We start from the raw sequence: 14,856 nt of genomic DNA, 5'->3' as shown, positions 1-14,856 counted from the left end.
ATATTTCCTCCACATTACACTGGGTAGAACTACCACCAAGCCTTTTCTTGATTTCTAAGATTATATGAAGTTGCTGTTGCTGTTCTGTAAAATTTTAATTTTGTAAACTTTCTGCATAAATTTTTTGAAGGAATTCATTTTTCAATTCTCCACATAATTATCAAGTTTTAAGTAAGTGGATCTCATGTGGATCTTCTGGTTTCTTTTAGAGATTTTGCTTATTTCATTAAAAACCTCAACTTTTTGTATATAACCAGATTGTCAGATTAGATGGCAATTGGTATGTCAGTAGTGTGGTTATATCAGTTGGATGAAAGGCAAATTTTTCAAAATTTCTCGGAGAATGAAAAATTATTAATTCTTTTCTTCAGTCATTAAATATTCCGTACAATAATAGACTTGTCCCATCATCTACAGTCAGCATGGTAAGCTGACCTTTTTTCACTTCAGAACTCCTTTTTTTTTTATTGTATTTGTTGTGAATTGTGAAAGAAATGTAATGTTTGATTTCCAAAGATGCTGAACTATTGAACTTCATGAAATTAATTTATCGATTATTGCTGCAATATCTGTGGCATGATTACTATTACTGCAGAATTAAAAAATCAGTAGGTTTATAGAGACATGTTGGTTGATTCAAAGGGTTCATGAATTGGATTATATTTTGAAATTGTAAAAGATTAAATAATTTGTAAAATTTTGGGATTATTAATGAAAGAAGAGATTAGGCCAGAACTGGTTGAGCATGATCCATTAATCAGTTCTGAATAATAAATCAAGTGGTGAGATAATTAGAAACTTGATTTGGATCAGAGGAATGATATGCTGGTCTATTTAGATCTAGAAAAGAGTGATACAAATTAAGGTCTAACAAGCATCAAAATCAACACCAGAACTATCAAAATCAACACAGACTAGGACCCCAAATTAACAACAGGCTGGAAATTGGTAATCAATATATTATTATATTATTATAAGAATGTGTAGGTTCATTCTTAATAACATGCTCATGTATTGTTTATAACAAACAAAAAAAAAAAAAAAGAGAAGCTGCACGTATTACACATAACTTAGAAGCAGCGCTACAGATATACCAACATACACGAGATTGAAACATAGCCGACCTCATGCACTTCTCATGAGGAATTCCAGAAGGAGCTTCGTGAGACCACTATTGAGACACTTCCAGAAAAAAAAAAAAAAAAAAGAAAATCCGTTAGTAAACAGTTTATAGCAGAGACTCCATCTAAGAAGATCTGAAGAAGGAATTGTATTCCGAAATATCATCGGACTATAGATAACTAAATTACAAGTATATAGTCCATTTTTTGTATTATAGTGCATTGTTGTACCATTCAAAACTTTTTATTCTTTACTAACAATCAAATTTTGACTGTTGGAATCTGTCAGTACTTAATGTGATTTGGTTTCCAGTATTCTGTATCTTAGGACCAGTCCACATCACAAAAATGTTTAAAGACAATTTTCAGTTGAAAACAATCCTTTTACTGAAACATTTTTGTATCAGAAAGATCATAACTCCTATTGACACCGTCCCACCTTAGTCCACCCTTGTCCTAACAGCACATATTTACATGAATCAGCATGAATTCCAGCTATAGCAAATAGATTTCTGTCTCATCTATAAAGTTAGTTTGTACCATTTTCTTGTGATGCTAAGTTACATCTTCTGTTCCAGCAACTTCGGTGTTTTTGTGAATTTAATTTGGTAACCTTGGTTACATTAGCACTACAGCTGCAGACACAACCATAGTGTGAGAACAGTACATAGGTCATTACGCTCAGACATTAAGGTCAATGGTATATCAGTTATGGCTACAAATTCCATCAACAGTTGCTTTATAGTGCAGTTGTTAAGTGATTGCTGGCATGTGCAGTTTCAAATTCAGCTATATATATAAGTACACCTGATAGTGTTACAAGTTGATGCTACTAGATATATTTAAACATAACTTGATTTCTGAGAGAGTGACAGATTAACAAGACTATATATTGCTCTTCATTATCACCTATATATATTTGCCTGTTTTCCAATATACATACAGTCTGTCTGTATAAATTTTAAGGGTTTATTCATCACTTCCAAAGAGATTTCAATTTGCCAACATTTTTCTATTTAAAAAAAAAATATTTTTGCTTACAGATTAAAGTGCTTTGTTTTTATTGAAGAATCTAAAGAAACCAGTTTTAGAAGAAGAATGTGCTGAAGGAAGTAGTTCAATCCTGAAAGAAAGTGAAGCAAACAAGACTTGGGGAAGTATGTTTAGGAGTCAAGTCAATGGTAAAGGGTGACAAGTCTTTGGCTTCCATCTGTCATCAATGACCATAGATGAAGGTCCTTGTTATCCACCCCATTGGATCAGTGTTGTTTGTAGCAGAACAGTCTATCTCGCCAGTAAGTATACGCCTAGGAAGTATAATATTGAGAACAGGTTGTTGACCATGCCGCCTGTCCCCTACTCTCCACACCACTGATGAATTCAAAAGAACAGCATGGTCATTACAATTTGGTACCTGTGTCATTGCTAGAACAAGGTTGTAAATAACATTGTATTGCCTCAGGGGCTCTGGTACTGACGTTTTTTCTCAGCGTTTACTCCCAAATCCTTTCATGTGGCTGTTTATGGCTGCAAGACAAAGGCGGTTTGGATGCAGGGTTATCTTCCCACTGGGTGAGTTGCTTTACCCCCTGGCTAATGTGTTCCATTTGCCCTACTGACTTGGTAATTAACCCATAGTTTGGACTATGTCAGGTGCTACTACTTCAGGTCAAAGTAGGCATAGGAACAATTGTGGCAAAGAGGTAGTTACACATTCCTCCAAACCCTGGAACTCCAGTACCAGGGTCCCACTGCTGGATGCAGTTTAATGATATAGCAAGACATAAGGCAACAAGAAAACTGGGGACAAGAAGCTTAAAAATGAAGTTATATGTATTATCGATATGATGGTTGCACCCATCAGTTTCAATAAATGAGTATTTAAAGGAGAGGACTTAAAGAGAGTAATAGCAAAAAAAAAAAAACACTAAGAAGCTGCATCTATTTGCAATGGATGTGTGAATATAATTTCAGTCCAGGTATAAATTTTGCTATGAAGTCACAATGGGGACATTGATGATTTTGATTTTGCCTGGAATTGGGCAAGTGTGTTATAAATATAAGGATTCTATTAATGATACAGATAAGGGTAAACTTAAGCCTAGGAGGAAATACAAGGACCAAAGCATCTTCTCTTGAGAATATAAGAAAATGGAATAAGAGATTTATCAAATATGGCTAATCCTTCCTCCAAATGAATTAATAATAAACTCAACCACTTCAGTGAATGTTTTGAAGTGCAAAATATAACAACCAATGCCTAGAACCTTCAAAATTACTGACTCGTTTAGAACAAAACATAGTATATATCAAACCAATTTCAAACTGTTTATCAAAACCATTATAATGGGAGGCAAGGTTCACGATATCAATTGAATATCGCCTTCTCCCATTCATTATTGTTCTTTGTGTTGTTTCAGGCTCCAGCAGGCGAGGAAAGAAGTCTTAAGTAAAATGCAAATTCTCAACCAGTTTTATTTACAAGTTACACAGAAGGTGAAGTGTGTTGCTCTCAATATGCCATCTCAAGCTGTGTGCATTTGTTGTATCTTCGTTAATGCAGGCCCATTGCCTCTGGAGATACAACATGCAGACAGGGCTAGCCTGGAGACCCAGCCAGCGAAGTGTGTTCAGCAAGCGCTTGTGGTGAAGAAGAGATAGAATTTGTTCGCCGAGCCCTTATATCCAGTTTGCCATCATGAGCCTCGTGATCTCATGCATGGCAAATGGATGCAGGTGAGGTCTCGCTCCAGTCTTGGAGATGGCAATGGCTGCCACGAGATCTCATCCAATATGGTGTTGACTGCTTGTGTCACTACAAGGGCTCACTCCTGAGTATGGCAGTGCGAAAACAGAATAATTGGAGCAGGCACAAGAAAGAGCAAAGATGGTAACTGATTGCAACCGATAAGATATGGTACAAAAATGTGACAAATCAAATAGAAAAATAATTGCAAGAAATATAAATTGGCATGTACAAAATTTGACAAAATGTTCAATGGCAGAGTATTGGAACTGTTCAATAACACAAGAAAGCAATTGTCTGTCACAGGAAACACAAAAGAGATTGTCAGATATAAATAGTTTTAGTGAGATTTTTTGGCCAATGCACAGTGCGGCCTGTCCTGGTGACATAAGGTGTGTTTGTCTTAGGTTGTGGCGATAAAGGTGGAGGTGTAGGTGATGGTGTGGTCAAAGGTGCATGTGAGGGTGGTTGTAAAGGATCAAAAGTGGATGTGGCTGGAGTGTCATCGAAGGGCGTGGAAACTTCAAAATATGCCTTTTTCAGTCTGTCGACTGACACGATATGATCCTTTGTAAGGAGAAACAACTGGTCCTCTGACAGAATCATCCCGAACAAAAACATAAGTTCATTTGTTAATATCTGGTGGAACGTGAGAAGGAATAGACTGGTCGTGTGGATGCACGGGTGGAAGACTTGAGAAATATAAGTGAAGTCTGGTGACATATGACGTTAGATCTGGAGGTGATGAGTTGTCTGGCACTAACATTGTACCAGGGTGGTACCGTAAAGGAGTTCAGCAGAGGAGAAACCTAAGTCTGCTTTAATAGCAATGCGACAACCAAGAAGAACGATAGGCAGGAATTCTGTCCAAGACTGTGGTTCAAGAGTGGTGCATAGAGCGGCCTTCAGTTGCCTATGAAAATGTTCGACCATCCCGTTGGAGGCTGGGTGGTAGCTGGTTGTATGAATGTGATGAACGCCTGGGATTCATGATAATTCATGAAATAGGGAAGCCTCGAACTGGCGTCCTTGATCAGTGGTTATTTTAGCTGAGACGCCAAAGTGAGCAATCCAGTTAGAAACAAAAGCTTGAGCAACTGACTCAGCAGAAATGTCCACTATTGGAATGGTCTCTGGCCAACGAGAGAATCAATTGATGCATGTCAATATGTAGGAGAAACCGTGACTGACAGGCCATGGTCCAACCCGATCAATGTGGACATGGAGAAAGCGAGTCTCTGGAGGAGAAAACTGTCCAAGAGGAGCATGAATATGCCTGTGGATTTTTGAATGCTAGCATTTTACACATCAGGGCACTTGTATGAGGGTTAGAAGGAGGAGTGGAGGGGGTATAAGGGTATGCTCAAAATATATGCTCTCACATACACAACACATAAAATGTATGAGACACCAGATACATATACTTATACATTCATTCACCTCAACCACGAGCTGGCATACACTGGTGTTTACAATTGTCAAGTATTACCTCTAACATTTATATATATATATATATATATATATATATATATATGTATAAGTATATATATATATATATATATATATATATATATATATATAAGTATATGTATCTGGTGTCTCATACATCATCATCGTTTAACGTCCGCTTTCAATGCTAGCATGGGTTGGACGATTTGACTGAGGACTGGCAAGCCAGAAGGCTGCACCAGGCTCCAATCTGATCTCGCAGAGTTTCTACAGCTGGATGCCCTTCCTAATGCCAACCACTCCGAGAGTGTAGTGGGTGCTTTTATGTGCCATTGGCATGAGGGCCAGTCACACAGTACTGGCAACGGCCACAATCAAAAAGGTGTTTTTTACATGCCACCTGCACGGGAGCCAGCCCAGCGGCACTGGCAACGACCTCGCTCGAATGATTTTCTAACGTGCCACCGGCACAAGTGCTAGAAGGCAACACTGGTAACGATTACACTCTAATGGTGCTATTTACGGGCCACTAGCACGGAAGCCAGACAGCTGCTCTGGCAATTAACACGCTCGACAGTGCTGTTAGTGCTCCACTGGCGCGGTGACCAGTCATTGAGTATGGTTCAATTTCGATTTCACTTGCCTCAACAGGTCTTCGCAAGCAGAGTTTAGTGTCCAATAAAGGAGAGGTTGGCATGGGTACCAGTCATCGGATTCGGTTCGATTTCGATTTCAGATTCAAATTTCAAATTCCAAATTCACTTGCCTCAACAGGTCTTCGCAAGCAGGGTTTTTAGTGTCCAATGAAGTAAAGATATGGATCAGTGAGCTGGCCACATTACTGGCAGAGATCACAGATTATGCTCTCACTTGCCTTGCCGGGTCTTCTCATGTACTGCATATTTTCAAAGGTCCCGGTCACTGGTCATTGCCTTGGTGAGGCCTAAGGTTCGAAGGTCGTGCTTCACCACCTCATCCCAGGTCTTCCTGGGTCTACCTCTTCCACAGGTTCCCTCAACTGCTAGGGTGTGGCACATTTTCACACAGCTATCCTCATCCATTCTTGCCACATGTCCATACCAGCGCAATCGTCTCACTTGCACACCACATCTGATGCTTCTTAGGTCTAATTTTTCTCTCAAGGCACTTACACTCTGTTGAGTTGCACACTTACATTACACGTCCATCAGAGCATACTGGCTTTGTTTCTTGCAAGCTTATGCATGTCCTCAGCAGTCACGGCCCATGTTTCACTACCATGTAGCATGGCTGTTCGTACACATGCATCATACAGTCTGCCTTTTACTCTGAGTGAGAGGCCCTTTGTCACCAGCAGAGGTAAGAGCTCTCTAAACTTTGCCCAGGCTATTCTTATTCTAACAGCTACACTTTCAGTGCACCCTCCCTCGCTACAAACTTGGTCACCTAGGTAGCGGAAGCTATCAACTACTTCTAGTTTTTCACCCTGGAGTGTGGTAAAGGTTGTTTTCTGCACATTCTCAGTGTTTATTGCTCCTGAGCATCTGCCACATACAAAAACTATCTTGCTAGTTAGCCATCCTTTGATATTGCTGCACCTCTTATCTGTCCATAGCTTACACTGGGTACATCTTATGGAGTTTCTACCTACGCCTTTTCTACAGATTGAGCAGGGCCATCTACCTGAAAGGGGTTTGTGTTTTGTCTACCTTCCTACTTATTAGGACTTTGGTTTTAGCTAGGTTCACTCTAAGGCCCTTCAATTCTAGTCCTTGCTTCCACACCTGAAACTTCTCCTCCAGTTCTGATAGTGACTCAGCAATTAGGGCAAGGTCATCAGCATCGAGGAGCTCCCAGAGGCATCCTGTCTTGAATTCCTGTGTTATTGTCTGGAGGACTATGATAAATAAGAGGGGGCTGAGGACTGAACCTTGGTGAACCCCTACCTCTACCCGGAATTCTTCACTGTACTCGTTGCCAACCCTCACCTTACTGACAGTGTCCCTGTACATGACTTGCACAGCTCTGACTAACCACTCATCTCTCCCTAGTTTCCTCATTGACCACCAGATAAGGGAGCGGGGGACCCTGTCAAAGGCTTTCTCCATGTCAACGAAAGCCAGGTACAGAGGTTTATCTTTGGCTAGGTATTTCTCCTGCAGCTGTCTTACCAGAAATAGTGGGCATCCCTTTTGCTAGAAGAAGACCAGCTACGGCCTGACCACAAAGAAGAATGTTCTCAAGAATATTTAGCAAACACCATAAACAGAATTTTAATATATATATATATATAAATGTCCATACATGTATGTTTATATGAGTGGGTGCTAAAGACTTCCTGGCTTTGGGTAAAAGAAAATACAGGGTGATCAATTAATTATGATTTTATTCAATATATTCCCCTTTCAGATTCACACACTTATTGTAGTGGTCCCTGAAAAGAACTTGAAAGGTTGGGCCTCTAACCAGGCCTTTTGCAATACCCTTAAAGCCAGGAACTTTTCAGCACCCCCTCATATATATATATATATATATATATTTTTATATATGACGTTGACCACTAACGTGGACATTCAATGTGCTAGAAATAGATCACATCTTGTGTCTAATAAGACCTAAATTGTTCTCAACATGAAATATAGCGTGATACCAAAACGTAAGCGGGCAAGACATTTAAAATCACCGAAAAAGGAACATTATTAAACAGGGACCAATTTCGAAATTTAACAATCTTACCGACTGTCTATTTCTCTTCAGCCTGATTTGTAATGGAACCATAATCATCAGAACCCCATACAAAGTTGCACACCGCCATAGGTGCGCGTGTATATGGTTCTGCTAATTACAGCTTAATGGTAAAATTATATATATATATATATAAAATCAAAATAAGCTACAGGATATCAAGAAGTACGACTGTTTCAAGCGGCTCCATTTAACTGAACAATGCTATCATTACATCAATTTAAATGCAAGGCTATCATCAGCTGCACAAATAAATAAATTGAATTTTAATCAGTTGGATACAGTATTGTTCATAAACGATCACCAATAGTATCCTATGAAAAGATGTCCTCGGTATTAATATCACAGGTTTTATTAGCGTCTTGCCCATTTAACTGGTAATTAACATTATGATTTCGGGTCTTCCCCTTCCCAGCCCCCTTTATAGACAGGTACTTTATGCCCAATTTACTACTCCAAAAAATCTCAAAAAATATTTGTGACCATACCTAGCCATGAGCTGTCAATTCACTTTTGCTCTTCATTCTAAACAGACACAGTCCTCTAGTCTTAGATTTAGTAGTTGATAAAAAGATTAATAAATTAAAAACGAACCACAATCCTTTACAAGCTATGACTCCAGTAAGCTTCATGCATTTCTTGGAACTGTAGTATATTCTTAGCTACAATAGCAACAACATGGATTTCTGCCATCTTTGTGCTCTGTTAATGTACTTGCTTATTTTGATTTTATTTACCTTAATTCGAGCTGTGCGAATAATACCGGACTGACTTGGTGCTTCAAATTAAGTACCTAATTCAACTGAATCTCAATTATTTCTTATATATATATATATATATATATATATATACACACACACACATATACACACATATACATACAAATATATACATGTATATGTGTGTGTTTCACTGTCCCATTGCCTTGATATTAGGCTGTAGTTGTAGTGAGTGTTACTGCTATGCAAGAGAAGCTCTTTGTTTCCATGGTTCCACATAATCATATTTGGCGATGGTGAAATATTATCTTACTTGGAAAGAGGTAAGGGTTGATGATGGGAAGAGCATCTGGCTATACAAAATATGTTATCCGTGGGAGCATGCAAAAAGGGATATTTCATATGACTGAAACAAATAAAAGAAAAAAAGAAATATATATATATATATACATATATATATATATATATATATATATATATATATACATACTTACATACTTATATATACATATATATATGTGTGTGTGTGTGTGTATACATATATATATATATGTATATATATATATATATATATATATATATATATATATATATATATATATATATATGTATGTATCTATCTATCTCTCTCTATATATATATTGTTATATATAGAAAGATGACCAGTAGGGTGGACATTTAATATGCTAGAAATAGCTCACATGTGTCTACTAAGACCTAGTAGTTCTCAAAAAAAATTTAGCGAAATACCAAACCGTAAGCGGGCAAGACATTGAAAATTACATATAATTAAAAAGTTATTCGTGGACCAAGGTTTCGGAGTTAAAAATCTCTTACCGAGAATATCTGATTTTTACCCTATGTTTTAATTATCGATATTAATTAACATCTGATTTTTACCCTATATATATATATATATATATATATATATATATATATATATATATATATGTATGTATGTATATATATTTATACATACAAAATCGCTGACGTGGCCGATGACAGTACTGCCTGATTGGCACTCGTGCCAGTGGAACGTTAAAAGCACATCTGAGCTTGTTCGTTGCCAGGGTCACGGATTGGCTCCCGTGCCAGTGACACGTGAAAAGCACATTTCGAGTGTGATTGTTGCCAGCGTTGCTAGAACCGCCTGACTGGCCCTTGTGCCAGTGGCATGTAAAAGCACCCACTACACTCTCGGAGTGGCTGGCATTAGGAAGGGCATCCAACTGTAGAAACTTTGCCAGATCAGATTGAGCCTGGTGCAACTTCTGGCTCACTAGTCCTCAGTCAAATCGTCCAGCCCATGCCAGCATGGAAAGCTGATGTAAAACGATGATGATGATGATATATTTCTTTTTTTCGTTTATTTGTTTTAGTCATTTGCCTGCAGCCATGCTGGAGCACTGCCTCTAATTGAACAAATCGGCTCCAGGACTTATTCTTTGTAAGCGTAGTATTTATTCTATCAATCTCTTTATGTTGAACCATTAAGTTATGGGGCTGTAAACACACCAACATTGGTTGTCAAGCAATGGTGGTGGGGACAAACACAAACACACAAATACATACATACATGCATACATACATACACACACACACACATATATATATATATATATATATACACACACACACGACTGGCTTCTTTCAGTTTCTGTCTACCAAATCCACTCACAAGGCTTTGATTGGAGACAAGTACATTTATTTCCTTTTATTATAAGTTTTGTCATACAGCATATGTTTAGTCGTAAGCTGGAACATAACTGAGAACTAGGCCCGGATAATAAATCCCACTAAACCGAAACTCATATATATATATATACATATGTATTACACGGGTGATAATATTTTCAACTGAGAATTTACAGCTCTATCTGTTCATGCGCTTTACTGACATTTACAAATCATTTCTCCACTACTTTTATGTACCATTTTCTATCATTAATAGAACTGTCAGCGTCTTTGACCACACGGGTATGCTAGAATAAAGCGGTGGGCTTTTACACCACCACTAATTCCGTCGTCTGTTCAGGAAGTGGGAGAACTCTTTCTATAAGAAGAAACCGGCAGTAGATGGCGCCGCCGCTGCAGTCGCTTTGCATTCTGGGAAGAGGCCATATTGCATCAGTCCAGCATGGGAGAAGACCAGAATACCGCTAAAAAAGCGCTTCAACCACATTTATCGAAACAAGATCTAAGTACACTTGTAAGTCAGATCACCGCTATTTTTATCTACTTCTCTTTTATACCATTATTCATCTCGATCGGTCCCTATTTAACGTCTCATTTTCGATGTTGCTCACATCTCGCCTCCCCCCTCTCTTGTTCCTATTACCGGCATTTCCATCCAGTGCGGCTCCTGTCATTACACACATTTCTGTTTCATTTCCATAATATTAAAGATATATTTGACAACTTATACTATTAATGATTTTCATAATTTGTTAAAATTTTTATTTCACGATTTTATATTTCCCTCATGGGAATTCCTTAAATAATGTTCTTCCTTCGTAGCCATTACACGATCAGGTACCAGCTGTTAAATTTTTAGTATTAACTGAACTAGTAATGATAAATTAGGCTGGGCTACCTACATACACATATGTACATATAGGCAATGTTCCGTTATTGGACATATCCATATATATATATATATATATATATATATATATATATATATATACACACACACATATATAAACATTTACACCTCCAGATATTGTGATTCTAGCTAAAACAGCATTTTCTTCCAATTTAAAACCTAATATATCTCTCTTACAGAAGCAAAATCTCATTTGGTCGTTTCATTCCACTTTTCTTAAATATACTTTATAAACGAAATTTATTCTTGTTATAAAGCAAAATTATTTGACTATTAGCCCCAAATACACATCGGCCTACTCCTATATTACATTTCTTCATCCAATCTGTCTTCTGTGGACAATTTTCCATTATAGACTATTTGTGAATGAATAATAATCTCTTGGAACAATAAAAAGAAAAAAAGTGAAATGGCTTAGGACCGTTTTCAGTCTCATCATAAAATATAGTAGAGTTTGCAGCAATAAGCTGTTGCTTCTGAGTACAGATTCATGCTCTCCTTTTCCTGGCTAATTACATTTCAATTGGATTATATAGGCTACATCCTTTAAATCTATAAAAGAGGATACCGAGAAGCGATCGGTCTTCTTCCTCAGTCTATAGATTTCATTTAATAATTATGCCTCACATTAACAATTTTGGAATTAACATTTTATATGTACTATTATAATTTTCATTTTTGTGATGTTAAATAATTTCTCTAGGTTTAATCAGTTTTTAGATTATGATTCTTATTTTTGAGATGTTAAATAATTTCTCTAGGTTTAATCAGTTCATTATTAAATCTAATACTAATTCGGCCTTGATCGAACAGACCCATGATCAGAGACATTTCTACTGTGATTATTTCATCTTCGTATATTAAAAACTATATTGATTAACGTGTTTTTTAAGAGGGTAGGATATGGTTTGTGGAAGAATCGGGTTGCTATTTCTAGCAGGTCGAGCTTCTAGTTTCCTTTTGACATTCTCTTTATTGCGTGTTTCATAGAAGGTTTTACTAACAAAGGTGATCTTGTCATCTATCCTGTGTGCTTCATTTCCTGTAATCTGCCATGAAGAGGGAGAAAATTATTCTTTGTTTCATTTACCATTTTTAAAGTTTTAATGATATTGCAATCAACTTTTGAAAGTCTTATGTAAATGGAGTGTCTCGAGAGATTTAGTCTGTTCATGACGAGTTACTAGTACTGGCATATCACTGAAAATCGGGTCTTTGGATTTGATCAAGAACATGCTTCATTATTTGGCATACAGCTGAGTCTTCCTTCGATTAAAAAAAAAAAAAAAAAAAAAAAAAAAAAAGTATTTTGTGTCTGAAATTGACAAACGAATGAGTATTGTTGACCGTTTCAATCATTTGTAATTTTTTTTTTTTTTTTTTTTTTACTTCAGCATAGATCTAATGGAGAGGGAGGGGCAGTTTTGACAGCTCCGAGAATTGAGAGGGAGGGGCAGTTATGACAGCTCCGAGAATTGAGTGAAATAATTCGGATCGTTTATCGAAACCGGGTCATTGACCTCGGACTAACTCACTCGGTTAGCAATCTCCTTATATAATATAATGTAATATAATATAGAATATTATATATTTGTTATTTTTGCCGACAACCACTACTTATAAATTGATATATTTTCAATTGTTGAGTCGCTAGGTTTGCTCCCGTACCTAACTGCACGAGGTTAGTGTAATTATTCTTCAATTTACATTGCTGCCGGTTCGCTGTTGTTTAGCCCCAGGTTAAATCTCATCAAAACCAATCCTGCCCTCTTTTTGTATGTCAAGGACTGCATTGGCCAATGAATCCATGTTATATCAGTTACTGCTGATACTTAAGACCACTGCTCATTTAGAATATTTTGATTGATATGTAATTAAAACATGAAATAGAATATCATCCTCATTTAATGTACGTTTTCCATGATGACATGGGTTGTACGGTTCGACAAGATCTGACAAGACAGTAGAGATGCATTGGGCTCCAATATTTGCTTTGGTATAGTTTCTACGGTTTGATACCCTTACTAACGCCAACCATTTCACTGAATGTACTGGGTGCTTTTTTTCGAGGCACTGGCACAAATGAAGTTGAGTAACTTGCAAGACAAGACCCGTTAGCTGAATAGTGATGCAGTATTGAGAGAGGTGGATAGATAGATATTTACGGATACTCTGGCAATTTGGTGGAAATGATAGTTTCAGACTGAATGTCTTAATATCTAGTTAGATTTTGGATTGATATTTTGTAATTGTTTTGTTAACTACTAATAGAATTGTGAAATCATAAGGGTTATATGTATGCTTGCTACTAAAGTGTAAGAAAGAAAATGATTTCGTTAGTTCATACCTGAAATGTGAAATACAAATATGATTGGATATTGGTTTCTTGATATAGATTACAAATATTGTAAGTGCGTGTGCGTGTGCATATATGTGTATGTATATATATATCTGTGTATATGTACACACACATACACATAAAGAACACAAATGGGGTTTAAAATTTGACAATTTATTTCAGTAAAATTTAATTGATGTATTCATAGATTACATCATAGTGTAAAATCTTCAGGTAAAATTTTAAACGGGTTTAATTTTGATGATGACAAATGCAACCAACATATTGGATATTGTTTTACCTCACTGTTAACCCTATGTTGTTGCACCTAACCATTTCTATGTGTTGATGTGCCTAGATTCTGATGGATCCTATAACTAATATATCATCATCGTTTAACGTCTGCCTTCCATGCTGGCATGGGTGGAACTGTTTGACAGGAGCTAGCCAGGCAGAGACCTGCACTACCATGTTTGTTTTTGCAGGGTTTTTGCAGCTGGATACTCTTCTTAACACCAACCTAACAGAGTGGACTGAGTATTTTTTACATGGCACTAGCACAGGTGAGGTTAGTTTTGGCAAAGTTTTTACAGTTGGATGCACTTCCAAATGTCAACCACTTTACAGTGTGGACTGGATGCTTTTTAACTGAAACCTGCACTGACAGAGTCACCAAGTAACTTGCAAGACAAAAATCTTTTGAGAGGGAAGGGGGCATTGGAGGAGGTGATCTTGAGTCAGCTGATGAAAGGTTATAGTAAGACAGAGAGACAGAAACAGGTGTCTTGCTGTAGAGGAGGTACAAGGTTACTTGGCCGGAGAGAGCAGGAATGAGGGCAGAAACAAGTGAGCTGCCATAAAGGAGTACATGGTTACCCAACCTGAGGGAAGAGCAGGAGAGGGATGGTGGCAAAGTACCTGGCATATTTACAAAGGATGGGAATCAGAATATAAATAGGATGATTTGAGTAAGAGAAGAGAGAAATAGATGGTGGCATATATATGTATATATGGCCAGCTTTTGTGGTACCATCCCACCCATGCTAGCATGGAACATGGATGTTAAATGATGATGATGATATACACACTAGCTGAGTATCCTGTTGCTGCCAAGTAATTTTTACAATAGAACGCCTTGGTGGACTTTCGGAATA

General features: G+C 37.3%; 1 protein-coding gene across 1 annotated transcript in view; it reads left to right on the top strand.

Annotated features, from left to right (window-relative positions):
• The first annotated feature begins 10,855 nt into the window (after positions 1-10,855).
• LOC106875238 (eukaryotic translation initiation factor 2 subunit 3) overlaps positions 10,856-14,856 on the top strand; it is a 28,195-nt gene continuing 24,194 nt past the window's right edge. Inside the window, exon 1 of the mRNA XM_014923302.3 lies at positions 10,856-10,968. Within this exon, the coding sequence (XP_014778788.1) occupies positions 10,897-10,968 (72 nt within the window). The 5' untranslated portion in view covers positions 10,856-10,896. The remainder of the gene's footprint in view (positions 10,969-14,856) is intronic.

This window comes from Octopus bimaculoides, chromosome 8 (assembly GCF_046866305.1).
Source record: "Octopus bimaculoides isolate indiv1 chromosome 8, ASM4686630v1, whole genome shotgun sequence".
NCBI lineage: Eukaryota > Metazoa > Mollusca > Cephalopoda > Octopoda > Octopodidae > Octopus > Octopus bimaculoides.
Note: the sequence above shows the minus strand (reverse complement) of the source record. Positions and strands in the feature narration are given on the sequence as shown.